Here is a 19,777-nt window from a genome sequence, read left to right on the forward strand (position 1 = left end):
ACTGGATAACTTTTCTGTATTTTCATTTTCTGAACCTTTTGCAAAAGATTGGAAGCCAGGTCTCTTCTGCTACCTCGTCCTCGTTTCAAAACTCAGTTATATTTAATCCTGCTGCTGCATGAATGAAGGATTAAGCATGTTTTGACATGTATAAATGCATGTTATGTAGGACAGCTCCATTAGCAGTCTCAGAAAGTCTTCCCAAGTAAAGAAGGACATGGAGGATGGTCTAATACCTTAATTGCTGTTGTGAGAGGATTCAAGTATGAAAGTCAGTGTCATATGGACAGCAAACAGGGCTGTTGATGGAGGGTGATGCAGTCATTCTCCCTTTAAGTTGGGTGTTCCATCACCCTTTTATCTAGTGTAAACAAGCTCCTTCCTTGTGGAGTATGGAAGAACACAGTAGGAGACAAAATGTTCTTAAAGACATCTTTTCTTCTCTCCCTCCTCCCCTCCTTTTTTTTCCTCTTCCCGCTCTCTCTGCTCTGCCTACCGCGTCCAATTTTCACAGCAAAATTTCCACCTGATCATGAGCTAAATCTTATTGAAGCATCAATAAGTGGAGTTAACGGTTGAGTGCACAGCTGGTGCTGTGACCACCGCTTGTTAGGCCCACCCTGTTTCTCTCAGTGCTTTCTTTCCTCTGCAGGCTTTCTGTACGGGTATGTTGGCTCTTACATGCTGCAGTGCAGTCATCTTAGAGTAGATCAGTGTTCAAGTCATGACGTGCCCAGCAGCCACCACCAGGGAACCCCAGATGTTGGCTCCACACAGTATATTACCATTATAAAAGTTAGTAACAATTCCTGTTGTGTTTCCTTCACTGCTGTGCAGCTACTAACAGAAAAACAGGAGCCACCTCCAAGTTCTAACACACAGTGTGTTTGTGTGCTCAGGTATTTTCAACCAAATCAGCCTCAGGGTCTGCAGGTCTGAAAAGGTGTTACTTCTTTTCCCTAATTTTCTCCAAACATCTGACAGGAGAGGAAGTGTAATTCTTTAAAGTCTAAATCATTCATTGTTGCCGTGACACAGTGTTTCCTGTAACATCTTCTGTGAAAATGCACAATCTAATCTGTTAACTGATCTGAGGGAATATTGTTAGGTAGTTGCATTAATTTGGGTTTGCCACTAATGTAATTTTTGTTCATATTCTTGATCGTTCTTTTTGAACGATGCTCTGTTCTTCTTTCTTCATTCAAATGCACACAGTTCAAGAGTCCATTTATAGGAGCTTCCAGAATTCCCATTTAGCAGAAAATCTGTTGTGGCTTTGCAAAATAAAAATATATTGCTGATACCAGTTTCAAGTAGATCTGTTAGGAGTCTGAAATAAAAATCTATAGTAAGATTTTCTACTGTGATATCTCTATTAAAAAGTTCTTTGTGTAATGCTTCATAGTGAAGTTGCTTCTGTTTAAAGCATGGAGTTTGATCTTTGCTTTGATCTAAAGCTTTTGATCTTGAAAGAAGGATGTTGTGGCAGTAAAACAAAAAGGGTAGGAGAGAGGGTTTTTCCTTTCTTTAAGTGATAAAAGTTAAAGGGATACTGTCAAGACTTAGTGCACACCAATTGGACCTACCTTTATTTACTTAAATCTGTTTGCAAAGTCCATCTAATTCTATATATGGGAAGGTTTCCTCAAATACATGCTTTAATGAGCCTTATTCTTTTAAAAAAGCATAGATTTTCTTTTGTAGCTTTCAGGGAATTGTCATGTATAGCACAGAGTATGAATTATTTTTAAAATAGTGAAATTACCTTACTAACATCATTTTAACTATACCAAGCGTGATGCAGTCTATCCTTATTGTCTCTCTTTTTAAATGCTAAACACATACCACTTAACAAAATCCTAAATTAGGAACTTCAGTATTCAGATTTTGCATGGCTGGCATTACTTGGGTCTCTCCCATCATGGTGGAGAGACACAAGAATGTCCTTCAAAGGACACAGAAGCATCTGTTGAAGTCCCATGCCTAAATTTAATCACCTGCATGCAGTCTCTTACTGAATAAAGCTTTTAACTAAGGCCTCAGTAAAGGGCTTGCTGTGCTGCAGTATGCATGAAACGCTGCTTTGGTTCTTGCTTTTAAGATGCATTTCAGACCCTCGAAGATAATTTAATAGTTGGATTCTTTAGATGTCAAGCAAACACTGGGGGAAATCTTGAAGCACGTCATGGTGGCGACACTCTCACTGTTGAACTAGCCCCATTAGGCCGTTCCTCTGTCTGTGGAGACCTGTGACAGGGGGCCTTCACAGGAGGGTTAACAGGAAGGCGGCTTTCATAGGAGGGGACTTGACGGGAGAGCGTCTCTCTAAAAACGCGACTGTGAACCCGTGACGACCGTGCCTGCGGAGCTCACGGGGGGGGTTCTCCCGTCGGCCAGGGGGAGCACGGCTCGGCGGCAGCACCACCGGCGGGTCCCCCGCGGCTGGGCTGGGCCGGGCCGGGCCGGGCCGGGCCGCGCTCCTCCGGGGCGCGGAGAACCGGGCCGGGCCGCGCTCCTCCGGGGCGCGGAGAACCGAGCCGAGCCGCCCCGCGCCTGCCGCCGGTGCCGACCGCGGGGGCTGCCAGGCGAGGCACCGCTCCGACCGGGCCGGGGGAGGCGCGGCAACCCCGGCGGGGCTGCCCCCGGAGCCGGGCGGCCCTTACGTCTTTAAGGCAGGTTCCTCCTCTCCGCGGGGTTGCCGGGGCCGGGGCACGGGGGCGGGGGACCCCGCGGAGGTGTTTCATTTCCTACCGAGGGCTGCGGTGGGCGGGAGGCGGTGGCGGGACGGAACGGGGCGGGGCGGGGCGGGGCGGGGCTCTGGGAGACCCTGAGGTCGGCCCGCGCGGACGGACGGACGGACTGACCGACCGGGCTTCCCGGGGCCATTCCGCTCCCCGGGGATACTCCGAGCCCGCCTCAGCGTGCGCTTTCTCCCCCGTGTAGCCTTTGCTGGAGGAGGGTGAGACTTGGAAGGAGTGTCAGCTCGTCCAGCAAGTGAGCGGCGAGGTGAGGAGGAAACCTTTCGCAGCTGTTGCCTTGCCCCCCCCCCCCCGCTTCTCTCTCTGCAAATCTGATCCTTGAGCCTTCCACCTGACACCCCCTCCCCACCCCCGCCACGCTTTTGCTTTTTTTTTTTTAAAAAAAATTGCTTTCGTATAGGTGTTTTAATATTTGTATGGGGGGAAAAAATGAGTGTCATTACTTTATTAAATAATAACAACCCCACCGTCTAAATTTGGCGTTGGTAGTCTGGAACAACATTCGAGTGGGCAGCTGGAAATAAGCGTCTTACTTGAAACAGATGGTTTAAGAGACAAAGCACAGAGATTTTTCCCCAGGATTTTTGCACACTGCAATGATAACTTTCCATTTGGCAACCTGATCTGGCATCAAACAAGTTCTTTGTGCAAAAACTCCATACACTGAAAGCTTTAAGAGGAACACCACCACCTCATGCTTTGACCATGCACAAGTAACTAACCATACTACCTAAGACCATGTCATTCTAGATGGGAAAAGTACTTTTCCTCTTTCCAGTGAAGCAATGGAAAAAAATTGTCTTGAGTCTGTTTATAGCTTCTTACTAATGCTGAATAGCTGCACTCAGGTCGCATCTTCTTCCTAAAAAAAGCACTGTGGTTTTGAACTCCAGGTCGCAAAATGGATTCAGACAAACCAGAGGATCAGAAAAAGCGGCAAAAAGAAAAGGAAGCAGGATGAAGTTGTTTTCCAAAAGGTAAGGGTTCATGGTGTGTGTTTGGGTAATGGGACAAAGGGCAGCAGGTCCAAAATGCTTTCCAATGATGCTCTCTTAAACTCTATAGAGATGTTATTTAGCATCTTTGACAAGGTGATAGTAAAAGGGTGTTACTAGTAAAGTTTTAGTGTCACTGTGTAATTGGTATGGAAAGAAATTAATAATCTTTTCAGATGTATGTAATTTAGTAGACAAAAGTTCCTTATATTTGTATTTAACTGGAACATTCTGAGGAAGAAAGAGGAGAGTGCTTTCATCAAAGAAATCAATAGCACTTGAGAGCTTTTGACAGGAGCTGTACCACTATAGCAAATTTTTAGATACTAGTAGCCGAAAAACATTTTTCATGGTACATATTGGGATAATAACAGATGTGATACGTACATTGAAAAAAAATGTTGTTTGACTATGCTGTTGGCTCTTCGTTCAGAGGGTGAATTTGAAAATCCCCTACTTGCAATATAGATTTCAATTAATGAAAATGTGTCTAGATTATTATTATTATTTTTAAAATTAGTACAGAGGATTTAAAAAACTGAATGCCATCTAAATTAGACTATTTTTGAACCAGTGATTTTTGATTTAGCTATTGTGAAACATTCTATAATGTTGTTGACCATTTAAATCACAGAGGTAAGTAATTAGCTGACGTTTTTACTAAATAGCTATTTTCTGTCCTCTGAAGAAAAAAAAAAGTGAATAAAGATGCAGTTTCAAATGCATTATTATAACTGTGGGTGTTTTGCTTACTTTACTTTTACAAACAAATTTATCATTATTTTTTAAATGCTTGTTACCCTTACAGGATTAAAATAGCAGTGTGTTGTTTTGCTGTTTCAACAGTGCTTCTAGAATGCATGATGAATCATTGCTGTTTCTGTAGCCAAATTCTTGCTGATAGCATGGGTGCCAGCTCCTGGGATGTGTTGCCTTAGTATGGGCATTGCAGTATATGACAAATGTCCACAAAGTGCAGTGTTGCGTGGGGGTGATTTACCAGTTCCATGGTGAGTTAAAAAAACACCAGATAGCATCCTTTAATTCACTGCTTCATTTATTTTGTAACTGGAATACATCATTTAGGAAGGGTGTTCTGTTTTGTTTTAATTTAGAATGACATGATCTAAACAGAGATAGCATGGACTGTACACCAAATAATTCCATTTCTGTTTATATTTCCGTATGTGAGTGTTTATTTGCATATATGTGTAGCATTTGTATTTACAATCTTTTTAAGATGAAGAATTTTTTACGTTAAAAAATGTGTCATGGTCTGAATTTGTGAGCAAAATGTATTGATGGTACAAATAGCCCTAGTACAAGTTACAGTCTGCGTACATTTTGAATTAGTTTTTAAATGGTGCAAATAGGTCCCCTGCTACATCTTAATGGTAGGCTTAAAGATACCTTATGCTGTTACACCCCTCCTCATCTCTTTTTATAGGAGAAAGTTTCCTCAGTGCCAAACCCCTTTATACTGATAAAATTACATTGCTGGGCGTGGGGTGGGGTGGTGTTCTCCTCCTACTGCTCCAAGGTTTGTGAGAGAGAACTTCAGCATTTAGACTTGCCATGTTAGAAATGCAAAACCTAATATGTACTCACTGGGTTTTTGAACAGTAATTCTTCAGTAAGGTCTATGAGCAGAAATGTGAACTAAAATTGAAGGCAAGAATACACATTGTCTTCTAATATCCATAACTATTAATTATTTTTGGAGATTCAGTGCAGATTCACAGCACTGCATCAGCAGAGTACTTAACCCCATGGGAAGGAGAAGGTGTAACAATAACCTTTCGTTTGGTAGTGAAACCGTTGACTGGGCACCGAGAATGGGATTCTTTGTATAATGTAGAAGTTCGGTCATTGCAGTGGTCACTTTTCCAACGCAGTTATGGATGAGAGAAGAGAAAAAGGGCAAGGGACCTCCCTGGTGCTGGCACAGCTTTACTGTATTACTCGGTTTCAGAGTTGATTACAATTAGGTTTCCAACATAGACTTACCAGTGAGTGTGGTGGCCAGTCAGTGTGGATGGTGCTAACCTCTGTTCCACTAGAATTCTTCATTTTTAGCTGTGTTCATACTGGCTTGTAGCTGAAATGGCATCATACAGCAGTTTAAGTACTTCTTTGGGCATAAACAAGAGAACAAGAAAGAAAAAAGCACATAATGGAAAAGTAAGGCACCCTTGAAGAAAGCGGCAGAGGTAGGAATAAAACCATGGAGTGCGAAGAGAGAGGTGAGAAGCAGAGCAGTAAGTAAACAGAAAAGTCAGAGAGCTGGTACGAGCTTATATCAAAAATTGAAATAAGGCTACTGATGTATTTTGCTACATCTAGAAAACTGAGCTTTGCTTTGATCTTGCTTATCCTTTCAAAACAAGCACTAACTTATTAAATGTAGCTTCTAAACTTTCATGTGCCTGTGCTGTCCGATTTTCCTCTATCGTTTTTTTTCTTTGTGATAGGAAGTCCTATTTCTAATACAAGATGGATGACTTTGCTATACTGAGACACCGCCAAATCAAAGCAACTGCTTCTGCATCCAAGTACAAAGTCTAGGACAGAGAGATAACTCTGTATGGAATAAGTGAAACAGAATTGTGGAGGAAAGGTTGATGACAACTGCCGGGGAATTGCTTCTTGAAAAAAGTTGCCTTCTAAACAGTTAAGTTTTTGTAGGCGCTGACTTCACGTACGCCTATATGTATTTAAAGAACACTCGAAGATACCATGTGCTGGATAAGAACTGTGTAACTGGTAGCGTTAACTGCGCTTAAGGGGCATATGAACCAGTGGGGAAGCTTGCATAGAAAGGTGTGGTGCTGCTCTCCAGTGTGGACTTGTACGCAGTGGATTACAGCAGTGTAACACATTCCATGAGTGAGACAGACTTTCTCATCAAGTAACTAAGGGTTGTTCTTCTTTTGCTGTTCTCTCTTTTCCATGCTCTGCCCACCCTTTTTTTGGCTTTTTTTTTTTGTTTAATTTTTATCTTTTTTTTCTTCAAAAGTTCTTGCTGCTCTATCTCTGAAGTATTTTATTTTCTCTTAGCAATTTTATTACAATCTTCCCTTTCCTGCTTCTTTTTCACACTTCTTTTCTTTCTCTCAGCCTTCGGTAACCTTCAGTACTGTTCTTTACTTTCTATTTACTTTCAGTCGCTTTTTGTGTTTCGTAAGTGATCTTTTGCTCACCTTGTTTTACTGCTTGTAGTTCTCCGGTGATACGCTACTTGCGACATGCATGTGTGCACATACACAAATTTGAACACACTCACCCCTTGCATTTCTGCTTTTGACGTCTTTCCTATTCTTATACATTCCTTACTCCTTGTTACCCTGTCTTCATCTTGTCATTTAGCTGGTCAGCACATCTAGCAATCAGTATGCATATCAATACAGAATGTTGTTTATGTGAGGAAAATAGAGAAGGTAGAACAGAGCTTGGAGAGAATTGTTTGGTTAACATTAGTGTTATTTTATTATGAAAAGGGTGATAGAAATGCTAAGTGTTGTTATTATTTTTGTTGTTATACTGGACTGTGCCTGCTTGAAAAAAGACTCCATTATCCATGCCAGTGCTGAGTGTTAGGCAGAAGAAAACAATCTTTCAATCAGGCTAGTGGAATTGTAGCTTGTGATCTGTATCCACTGTGGAATCTGAGGGGAAACGTATCTTTTTATTAGGAGACAAATTCACTTTTACATAAAGTTCAGTGTTAAAACATAAAAGCTGCTTTGAAAGTGTTTCAGTGGTAGAAAAAGTGTCATAGGATGAGATACCAAGAGTACACAGTAGTTAGAGCACTGAAATATGTGCGTATTTATATATGCTAGATAAGGATGATGATTTGTGTGAATTACCAAAATTGCATTTGTTTCAGTTTTAGTTTGATTCTGTACTGAAACTTTGAGGAATAATTCGACTTTTCCAGAATCATTTCTGCTGCTTTCTTGGAAGTAATTTTTCATGTGTTTAAAGTTTTTCTGCTAGTTTACAAAAAATGTGATTGTGTTTTTCCTATTGGTTGTTGCTATTGATCATTCTTCTCACTCCAGAGATTTACAATTGTCAGTATTTAAGCTCTGTTAACTGAGCAAAAATTACTTTGTTAAAATAGCTGTTAAGTTTCTAATAAAAAAATTAAAAAATTAAAACAGTTGTGATATGTATGACTAATGCTAAATGCTGTAACTCTTTTGTCCTTTAACAACGAATACACCAGTGTAACTAAAACACAAGAAACAAATCTTGTAATTGATTAAAATGAGTTGTGTTTTACTTCAAGTAGAAAATGTTTTGAAGTCTTAGCAAAAATATGTAGGGAGAAGAAAACGTGATGCAGTAAAAGAGAGCTTTTATTTAACTAGGGAATTTGTTCAGGATGACGTGCTTCTGCTAATTCAGATAAAAGAATACTACCATGTAATGTGTTAACATTGCTTTAAAACTTCTAAATACCATGTATTTTTTGTTTCTCAAAATGAATGTTTTTCTTGAATCCACCAAACTGATAAATCAAATCTGAAAAACATCTCTCAATGTGCACTGTATAGTGCTTAACAGCTAAAAGAAACACGGTAAGAAGTCCTAAAGCATTCTTCAGAGAGTCTTCAGCAGGGTCATTTGCTGTACCATACCTTTCCAGATCCTTTTAATCTCACAGAACTTTCTAGGGACCCTGTAAATGTATTTGCAGGCCATCACTGATTACAGATAACATTTAATTCCATGGGCAAACAGGGGTTCGTATGGAAAATTTTATACCCACTTCATGTGCAAGAGCTGAATTGCAGCAAATGTTGTTAAGCTATCCAAGAAATAGAGCCTGTTATTTTAAAATAACTTTTCCCCTGAATACATGTGAATATAATTTCAGGCCATTAAAACTAAACATTTTCAGTATTTAGTTTTCCATCCCTGTAAAAATACCTGTATTTATGGATTGTTTGGAAATTGTAATTGTACAGCTCCAAACAACTATGATTTTTAGGATAGTGCCGCTTCAAAGTTCACTTAAGAAACATTTAATAGAACAAGAAAATACTCTATCTGCATGTAAAAAAAAATGTAAAAATTTGAGTGGAATTTTTGGCTTAGCCATAATAATAATTTTTTTAAAAATTAGTCCAGTTCTGACCCCAGTATCAGCTGTATCTCGTTTGCAGTAGTGTTGTGTCAGGATCTTAGTTTCCCGTTTTATAGCACCCATCTCTCTTGGCAAGGAAGTGTTGTTGCATAGCGTATTTAACATCGAGTCTCCCAGATGAGTATTATTACTATGTTGTCAAAGGGTGAATGTGCCTCTTAGGCCATGTTCAGGCCATACTTTTAGATCAATGAAGCAATTCATCACCATGCAGACTCAGAGATGACCATATCTGAATTAGGATTGCTCAGGCCAGCATGTGTTCCTCAGGGATCGGTGCTGGGACCGGTGCTATTTTACATCTTTTTGGCAACACGGACAGTGGGATAGAGTGCGCCCTCAGCAAGTTTGCCGCCGACACCAAGCTATGCAGTGTGGTTGAAATGCTGGAGGGAAGGGAGGCCATCCAGAGGGACCTGGACAGGCTGGCGAGGTGGGTCTGTGCAAACCTCATGAAGTTTAACAAGGCCAAGTGTAACATCCTGCACCTGGGCTGGGGCAATCCCAAACACAGATACAGGCTGGGTGATGAGTGGATTGAGAGCAGCCCTGCAGAAAAGGACTTGGGGGTGCTGGTGGATGAAAAGCTGGACATGACCCAGCAGTGTGCGCTCGCAGCCCAGAAAGCCAACCGCACCCTGGGCCGCACCAAAAGCAGTGTGGGCAGCAGGTCAAGGGAGGTGATTCTGCCCCTCTGCTCTGCCCTGGTGAGACCCCACCTGCAGTGCTGCGTACAGCTCTGGAGCCCCCAAAACAAGAAAGACAGGCAGCTGCTGGAGTGAGTCCAGAGGAGGGCTACCAAGATGATCAGAGGGTCGGAACACCTTTCCTACAAGGACAGGCTGAGAGATTTGGGCTTGTTCAGCCTGGAAAAGAGAAGGCTCTGGGGAGACCTTCTAGCAGCCTTCCAGTACCTGAAGGGAGCATACAGGAAAGGTGGGGAGGGACTTTTTACAAGGGCCTGCAGTGACAGGGAGAAGGGTAATGGTTGGAAGCTGGGACAGGCAGGTTTAGACTAGATACAAGGAAGAAGTTCTTCACCCTGAGGGTGGTGAGACACTGGAACAAGTTGCCTAAGGAAGTTGTGGCTGCTCCATCCCTGGAAGTGTTGAAGGCCAGGCTGGATGGAGCCTTGAGCAACCTGGTCTAGTGGGAGGTGTCCCTGCCCATGGCAGGGGGGTTGGAAATAGATGGACTTTGAGGTCCCTCCCAACCCAAACCATTCAATGATTCTATGATATCAACATTAGCATGGATATTTATGCTATATAAATATTTATCTATATATATGCTAAATAAACATAGAAAATATTTTTGATCTGGTGAGATGTAAGACACAAGCTGTCTAATATCTGTCAGTTTATTGGGACTGCAGTTTAACTATGGATGACTGAACAGAAAATATTTTCCTTTTCTCTCTATACTATAAAGCTAGGTTCTTATCCTACATTGAGCTTGACCCAGGCAGTCTCCATATCTGAGCAGAAACACAGGGTATTGATACTTTAATTTTTCACAGTTTTGATTCACAAATGATTGCTGGTGACAACTTGCTTAATAAAATAAGTTGAAAGAATTTGTTGCCCTCCTGTGCTATAACTGTGTTCTAGTTAACAATAATTTTTCAAGAAAAGCTTTTCTTTTTATCCAGAAAAATTGCTGATGAAAAAGAAGCTTAGGCAATTATGTGTTCTGTATGTGTCTTTTTCCCTTTTCTGCTTTTGATTTAGGCATCTGTTGGGCATTTTCAATGAAATGTGTTAGTGCTCTAAATCTGCCATGTTCCAGTAAGAGATGCTGTGGGGAAAGCCCACATAAAGGCAAGGCAGAAGTGTGAGCACCATCATTTCTGGGAATCCTAACAGATGCGTGAGAGGGGAGATGTTATGACTGTCCCAACCACAGGAAACATTTTTGTTGACACTTTGAACCTATGAGACAGTTTGGTCATGAGACACAAGGTCTTAAGAAAGTGGATTTCATTACTTTTGCTTCTTAGAGAATTTAATGTTTTGGTTTTATGAACTATATCCTACATACTCTTCAGGTTGCATGCTCCAAATATGGTGAACACCTATGTAATGAATGTGCCTTACAGTTGGTTTCCTTTTTCACTCCTAACACAAATACCTGAATAAAAAGGGGCTTAGGAATTAGCTTGGAAGACTGATGAGTGTCTTGCTTATCTTCTCTCATCTGCATTGCAAAAGGAGATGAAATAAAGCTAGAGTGTTAAATGTTTCCATGCTCAAGATCCTGTTTATTTCAAAGAGAAGATGCACCAGCTTGGTGCTCATTCTGCAGTAGCTATGGTTGTCTTGCTTTTGTTTAAAGTTGAGAGATTTCTCTGAGTTTTGGCTGTATTGACAAATTCGGTGAGACTACTCACATATTTAAATGCTTTGCTGAACCAGGCCTTAGTCATTCATCCTCAAGATCTTTCCAGGTGACAACTTTTCTAATTGAAGAGGACTTCTAATTGCCCAGACTTTTTACAGGGAGATGAGGTGTGATTTTTTTTTTTTTTTTTTTTTTTTAGTCTTACGGCATAGATGAAACCATTGGTAGGGGAGAGATAGTATCTGAGGGAGGATTAAAGTAGAATTGATTTGTCTTAGGCTTAATTTCCTTCTATGTTGTGCAATTTTGTCTCCCTTCTTTTGCTTGTTCTTTTGCTTGTTAAAGCAAAAGTAGGTGCCCTTCTGAGCGTGTGCCAGTTTATAGTGTGAGAAACCCACAAGATGGGATTCTAAGTTTATCACCCAAATTTACCTCCATTGTGGCTTGATAAATATGGCCTGTTTTTTGACAACAGGTGTTACCCTGAGTAAGCCTCTTAGGTTCTCAAATGCTTATTAAGAAATAGAAGGAAATAAATAGTTTTGAATTTTATCTTTAGTGGAGCACAGACAACACAGGCATTCATATTTAGAAGTGATTGCTTGAAGAGACTAGGAAGCCAGGGAGAGTGATTTCAGCTTGCCTGGTTTTACAGATGCAGATATGTGAACAGAAGGTGCATTTTAAAACTTTCTCCGTTCTAAGTAATTAATATACCATATCCTTGTTCTAATACACCCTCTTATTTTGTAACATCTGTAATATTTTTCAAGGAATTAAACATTTGCTCTTCCTTGAAAAACTACCATGGTTGTTTATCAACACAGGAGAGGAAACATACATGACAGCAAAATGCTTTTGTGTATAATGTGCATTTTACAGCAGCTTGAAGTTGCAGGATTGAGTTGTGTAAAAGTAGCTAAGTTTCTAGACAGCTCAGAACATACTACCTTAGTAGTGTGAAAATACAGATTTAATGCAACTCTGTGTTTACGGTGTCTTCTACTGAGTGACTTCAAAGTAGATTTTTTTATGTGAGGACCTCATTACCGTTGCGTGGGATACCTCAAAAACATGTAACATCTGTCTTAAAATTCTCTGTCCTTCAGAATTGAAATAAGAATGTTTATCTTGACTTTACAGATTGTAAACCAAGGCATGGAGATGCTAGGTACCTTGTAGAAAGATAGCTAAGAAAGTTGGGCAGGGCAAGGAAATGGACCGAAGTCTTCAGGTTTGGTGTCCTAACACAAACCTTCACCTAAGGGCTCTCTGTGTTATAAATACCAAAGAATTATGGCACACAAATTTCCATTAAGCGGTTAGTGCTCTATGTGCCAAAGTATGGACATGTTGGTGTATTTTAACCTGTAGCAGAGATGGGAACAGAAGCCAGTGCTGTGACTTCATCTCCCCAGTAATACTATGAAAGGCCCAGTGCATATAGCAGTGTAACTGAGAAGGTGAGCATGGGAGGATTTGTTTTATCGTTATTTATATCGTAATACAACATACTTTCTAGTAATGAATTAAGGCTATGGTTAGTGGTTTCTGAATATAAGTATCAAATATAAGTGTCAGCTTTGAGTGTATTTTAAAGCGTAATAATTTTAATGGGCAGCTATTTACCTTTTTCGACTGTCTAAATGAGCGTATGCAATCCTGTAGCTTTTCACACAAAGGGAGAGTAGGATAATTAATAAAAGCTTGCTAATATCATGGTTCTTTGGCGCAAATAGTTTTGATTGTAAAACTCCCAGGCGTGGTATGATAGGGTGTTGGAGGCATGATACTTAGTTTAGAAGCCAGCAGTGTACCTGTGTATTGTGTCTGCACTGAATAGAAAGAGGTATGATGGACAAGTCTGCTTCTGTCTTACTAAGCTGGAGGTAGTGCAGAACTGGAACCTATGATAAAGAACAACTGCATACGTAATTCTTTGCTATAGAGGTATACCTATGTTAATGGTGTGTGCTGCTTTGCAACTATGTAAGACAGACATATGAAATTAAGTAGCTTGAGAGAATGCCCTATGTAGTGCTTTAGCATTCTGCTATAAAGTGGCATGTAAGTAAATATTTAATGAGTTATATTTACTTAAAAGTATCTGGTCAGACTAGCAGATTCTCTTACAGTTTGTTAGGGACACAGGGACCAAGTAATTTTGGACTTCCAGGGTGTATTTCGTATCTTGCACTTGTTTCTAATCAGTTAAGGCCTGTGAATATCCTGTATAGGAATTTGTTTGAAGTGTTTTTAAAAAGGGAGGTTGTGTAATACCAATGACCTAGATGGCGTGTAGAGACTAAGTCTTTTCATTTGTTTTTTCTTGTCCAGAGCATTGAGACAGGAAGCATTCTTAGAATTATTTTTAGATTTTTGAAAGTCAACCTTGATTTCCTCATGTAACAGTAATCCCTTGGCTAGGCCTGAAAGCAATATTGTTTACTCTCCCAAAGTGCCATATGCTCGCAATTTTTTGCTTTCTCTTGGGTGCCTGTGTTTCTTTTTTAAAGAAAGCACTCAGAAATTTCAATTTATATTGGATTGTTGTACTTGAACTGTTTGGGCATAGAAGAAAGTTCTCCTTGATGTATCCATGGTTCTTCTCATTGTAGGTCTAAATCACAGTAAGTGGTTTGATTTATTGCCTAGTCTAGTGAGGTGATCATGTCTAAATGATCACATTCTTGCTCCATAATTGCGTTGTCTTTATGACATCACATTTGTTGTGACTGAAAGATGGCTAAGCAATTAGGAGACAGGAATTCTGGTTTCCTTCTTAGCTTATGTCATGCTTATTTCCTACCTGAGCATTCATCTGAGAAGGGAGCTATAGGTCCCAATGCATGTTTACACCTAGGTCATGGCACTACTGCTGCTGCTTTAGTTGGTGTGTGTCTCTTTTTAAACTAAAGTGAAATCGAGTGTGTCAGTGTATTTCTGTAACCTCTACTGTTGCTCCTCATTCCATTTCCAGCGCTAAAATCTGGGTAACTTCTGCAGAGATGTTGTCTTAGATATGCATAAGCTGCAGAATTACTGAAACTGACTATCCTTTCTTCTACCACTCAAATGAGCTGTGCTATGTAGCGAGGGTAAGCAGTTTCAAGTTTTGCATCATTGTAATGTAAAAATATTCTTAGCTAAGTGTTTTGTTACTTGTGATGCAATATTTGTAAAACATACTGGGATTCATAGATGACTGTTAAGAGTTCAGGGAGTTCCTGTCGTTGCTGGTGTCAGAGCATTGAGTGATGGTTTCAAGTAAGGAAATTGAAATGTTAATTGTGCTAGACATCACCTTTTCAGTATTTTCCCGTATTTGTCTTGCGATACACCTTGATGTTTCCAAATCATATGCTGGCCGGTGTTTGACTATATTCGTTTCATCAGTTAAGTTACTAGTTTTCAGTTTATTTTTTCCTGAGTTACCTTCATCTGATTGTTTTTATTATCATCAAACCTTAGAATAATCCCAGTGATTAAAATGTTGTAAAAATGTCTTTTCATGACAAAATAAAAATCCCTTGTGACTGAACAAATCCACTATGAAAAAGAGTTAGTTTTGAAGACTGTTACGTGAATTTTACCTGGCCATAACATCGTGAGTATTTGTTGAAGTTTATGAAAACCTGATTATGGACACAGAAATATCAACATCAACTCTGGATTACTCACCTACAGATTTAAAAAGCCCACCAAAATAGCTCAAAATTAATTATACAGAGGAAAAACTGGAAAGTGAGAGAAGTTGGATCAATATACCATCACTTTCATTACTGTGATTCTAACTGGATTTCCAATTTTTGAAAATTTCTAAGTCATAAAAAGGGAAGTGACCTAGCCATAAAGTGTTATCAACACAAATAATATCCTTGAGATATTGGAATGCTCATTGCTACTCACATGTTGGTTGAGGAGATCTAGGTAGGCATAGGAAAGGAATTGACGAAGGAAAGTTGAAGTTCAGGGTTTTCTGTTTGTGTTCCCCCTTCCCAGCCTGTACCTGCATTTTCCACTGGGGACGCTTCTGCCCTCCTGGGGGAATATTATACATAATATTATACATAATATAATATGTAAAACACGTAAAGGGCGAGTGTCAGGAGGATGGAGCTGGGCTTTTCTCGGTGATGGTCAATGACAGGACAAGGGGCAAAGGGTGCAAGCTGGAGCAGAGGAGGTTCCACATTAACCTAAGGAAAAACTTTTTCACTGTGAGGGTGACAGACCACTGGAACAGGCTGCCCAGAGAGGTTGTGGAGTCTCCTTCTCTGGAGACATTCAAAACCCGGCTGGACGTGTTCCTGTGTGACCTACTCTAGGGGGTCCTGCTCTGGTAGGTGGGTTGGACTAGATGGTCTTTCGAGGTCCCTTCCAACCCCTGACATTCTGTGATTCTGTAATATTACAAATAGCCCACTGTTGGCCTGTAAAACGTGCCAAAACTGTACATAGAAGTAAAGTTGCTTTAAGTTACAGGTAAGGAGAATTTGGCTACTTAATTATGTTCTGTTTGCTTTTAATGTTAGGGTATGGGAATGAAAAGATATATGGAGGGATTGTGAAGTTAAAGATGCCCTTACAAAGATATCCTTCATATTCTGGAAGCTAGCATATAATGCAAGTGGCTTTTTTCCAGTTCATTGAATTTAATGCCATCTTGGCTTAGTTAAGAGTGGACTGGGTGGGTGTTTTGCAATGTGGACTCTTTCCAAAGCACTGGCAAAGATTTAACAGTAAATCCAGCTGAGTTCCCCTGAGGGTTTGAGCTGAAATTCTGACTTTCGCATTAAATTAGGCATGGCTAGAAGACAAGAGTTATTTGAAGTTTTTTTGAAGCATGTGACTCACAGAACAGGCAACTGGAATGCAAATACTTTTCATGTATGTTTTCTTTGTTGGGTCAAAAATATATTCAGGATACAAAAGATTCTTAGTTATGGGGCTTGAAGGGACATAGATAAAAAGACAGTTTTTAAATCTTAAAAGTAACAAACAAGCCCCTCAAATTTCTTTGCCCAAGTTTCCTTCATTAGAGGATTCCCCCTCCAAAAAGACCTTTGCCTTTTTCTCTGAACACCCAAAGCTTCATGGAACTATCCCATCAACCAGTCAATGTTTTGGGGTTTTTTTTTTGCGTTTTTGTGTTGTTTTTTTTTTCTGTTTAGACTTCAGTTGTATTTTTTAAATACTTCAGGAAATGTCTTCTGTGATGTGGCAACAGCCAAATGAATTTCCAAACAAAACAAGTTTGTTTCCTTGGCCTGCTTTAGATCTATATTGCTGTGGTTCTTTATGGCAGGGTGCTGCAGCTATTCCTGCCAGTATTTTAGGTTATATTGTGAATGAGAATCATGAAATAAACATTGTCCCATGCCACTTCAGGCAGAAATTTCTATTAAACTTTGAAATGGCCCATCACCACACCAGAATTCTTTTTTTTTTTCCAACTCAGGATTGTGCTGTGCTTTGGAAATAACCGTGTATTTGACAAGTTTAGATTGATGTATGATTAGAGAAAACAATGTTAAAAATTCTGTCAGTCAGCCACCTGTCTACACGTGAGTCTTCTGCATGGTTCCTGCTGGATTAGTCTTTTGCTGGTGTCTGTAGCAGCACTGGGTGCTTAGAGGGAAAAGAAACATAGAGCGATACAATCATTAAGTTGAGCTCTCAACAGTACCACATAGCAAATGCAGTCCTTTTACTTTGTGTTCCTGTCTTACATCGTATCCTGTATGCCTGCATTTTCACATTGGTTTCTTACCATGTTCCCTACCCTTACTTTCCTGATCACTTTGTAGGGAAGACTTGAGTTTCAGCAACCTCTTTATTTCCTTTCTTTGCAAAAAAGGCTACCACAAGGGTCAAAATCCATTTCTAACCAGAGAATGCTTATAGCTACGCTACTGTAATGAATACCTATCCTTTACCTGATTTAAACCTCTGTTGAGCTAATTTTTTTTTTCCTGGTTTGCTTATAAAAAAAGAGGAAGATAAAAGGTTTGTGTCTGCTTGATTTGTTCTTTTTAATTGAATCAATGGGAAGCGAATATGCTTTCTATATGGAGCATCTCCATGCTACTACCGATACACTTGTCCTTCTTTCTTTTCTTTTTGTACCATTGTGCATCTCTTCTTGTGGGATATAATGTTGTCATATAATATAAACTGGAGAGAACTGATTCTTATTTAATGTCCCTGTGTTAATTTTATGAAAGATTTTAAGCATTTTTGAATGCACAAAAAATGCTAAAACAAAAATTGAAATTATGTTAAAGAATGTGATGGTTTCATTCTAGCTCAAATATGAATGACACCTTATGAAGCTATCTTCACTTAATCTGCAATAATAACAGGATCATCATTTGGAAGTGGGGATTACATGTGGCAAGAAAACAGTACACACTTTGGCTCCATCCAGTAGCTCTCCCAGTCGTTTTAGATGCTAAAGGAAGATGCAGTCATATTCTGAGGACTTATGCTTTTGAAGTAGGCCTTTCTGTTACAAAATAGGCTGTTCCAGAATAGGATTTTTTTTTTTTTTTTTTTTTTTTACTCAAATGGCAATAGAGCAACTCTCAAAGATTAAATGTTTCTACACTATGTTGGTAGTTTCAATAACTGGACTGGATTTCTGGGGAGAACAGTGGCTATGTAGAGCCTTTTGTTTCTTGATTTAAGTATGGACAAGATTGGCAATAGCTAAAAATTAGCTGTATCTAAAGATTGCTGGGTGTCTTGGGTGAAGTAAGACATTCCTTATTCCTTCTCAGTAGGAATGGCTCCTAAAATGGCTATCAAGAGAGCTGGTATTGCGTAAAATCTTTTTTTGATTGTTTCCGCAAAAGCCAGGGATAGAATAGATTTGAAGATATGTATCAACATCTGAGGCTCTGAGTTGATGCCAGTTCTCAGCCTTATATCTTGTGCAGGCTTTAAAGGCATTCTCCCTGGAAAGAAAAAAGAACAAGTACTCTGGAGAGTTTGGTTTAGTTATTTATTTCATTTTTTTTTAATGTGTAGCATTCGTTCTGGAAATCTGCAGACCATATAGGGAGAGAAGATATGCTTGAACTGAGCAAGACAGAAGGACTGAAGAAGTTGTCTGTAAGCCAGTCAATGTGAATGCTCAGTCAAAAAGCTGTTCTAAAATTAAAAGCATTGCTAGGTCAATTGATGTAATGGTTGTTAAACTGAGGGAGGGCAAGAGACAGCTGATTGCCTTTCAGCAGGAGCAGCAGCTTGAAGTGTGTGTAAGAGAGAGCATCCACTAAGAAGCAGTGGATGAATATTTAGTCACACCACGAGTAACTGGGAGAGGGCTGAGAGAAATGCCTGGTTGTTACCTCAAAGAGAAGGGATAAATAGTTTAAGAAAAGCTGATATGGAAGCTGAACCTGAGTTTAGATGGGATTCACACTGTGAGTTTTCAGGGAAGGAATACCTGTCCATGTTAAGAAAGGCTTTGTCCCAAATGGGCATATCTGTCTCCCACTGGCTGTTGAGGGTACGCAACAATTCCCAACCTTAACAGCCTCCTGTCTAGTTCACTATTAGGAAATTTCTACATAAAATGTTTTGAGTTTTGTATTCTTTCTCATGTTACAATTGTCTTTGACTCTGCTGCTTTAAGATTAGATAACAGGGGGACCCGTTTGAAGTCTTTATGAAAACCTCTTCTTTGCTTCTCAGAACAGTCTGGAAAGCTCCTGAAATGCAGGAGTGAGGACCTCTGGGGGGAAAAGACACCTTAAAGATGACAGTGAGAAGCAGAATCTGTACACACTGGAATGTCTGATACAAAGTAGTTTTGGATTAACTAACTGTAGTAACATCATAGAAGTACTAAAAATAGAATTCACAGCAAACAGGATGTCTGGTCATAACTGTGCAGTTTTGGTAGCCCAGTATTTATGCATTTGATCTTCTGTGCTGAGATCAGAGGGCAGTGAGGAGTGAATAAAAATCCCATTTAATCTGGTCACACCAACATGGCAGCTGCTGGAAGAAGTGGGCTAGGATGTAGGGGTAATGCAGGTAAATTAATTAGTACCTCCAGGGAACAGCACATACGCTGCTCCCACTCTGAGGATAACACATTCTTTCTGAAAAGTTCTGGAGTTTTACCTGGAGTTGCAGCCAGTGGAAGTATGCATTTTCTTTTTAATAGTAGTGTTAAAATTATTTCTTTTTCTTTTCTGATATTACATTTGGAAGTAGACTGTCAGGAGTACAGAGACTTTATTCCAAGTTCCTGAACTTGTACCGAATGAATTAACAAACCAGTAGTTTTGGGAGGTGGGCTGTGCTGCACAGTCAAAAGGACATAGTGAGCACTCAGTGCATCACAGGAAGCATTCCCCATTGACCATTTAAAGCAGAACTATTAAGAAAATTCTTTCTTCAACCTGATGGACAAACAGACATGCCTGCAGCTTGAAGCCTGGACCAGACAGCACTGACATTTTAGCACAGAGAATGATTTGTATTCACAGTCCCTGCCTATTGTGTGATGGCAG

The 19,777-nt window shown here is 39.9% G+C and overlaps 1 protein-coding gene across 3 annotated transcripts in view; it reads left to right on the top strand.

Annotated features, from left to right (window-relative positions):
* AOPEP (aminopeptidase O (putative)) overlaps positions 1 to 19,777 on the top strand; it is a 181,289-nt gene that overhangs the window by 99,666 nt on the left and 61,846 nt on the right. For 2 of the 3 annotated variants that reach the window (XM_086479444.1, XM_086479445.1), the window contains exons 11-12: positions 2,944 to 3,006; positions 3,653 to 3,736. The exons of the other annotated variant lie outside the window; for it this stretch is intronic. In XM_086479444.1, the coding sequence (XP_086335570.1) occupies positions 2,944 to 3,006; positions 3,653 to 3,736 (147 nt within the window). The remainder of the gene's footprint in view (positions 1 to 2,943; positions 3,007 to 3,652; positions 3,737 to 19,777) is intronic. 3 annotated transcript variants of the gene reach the window in all.

This window comes from Leptosomus discolor, chromosome Z (genome assembly GCF_034619465.1).
Source record: "Leptosomus discolor isolate bLepDis1 chromosome Z, bLepDis1.hap2, whole genome shotgun sequence".
Lineage (NCBI taxonomy): Eukaryota > Metazoa > Chordata > Aves > Leptosomiformes > Leptosomidae > Leptosomus > Leptosomus discolor.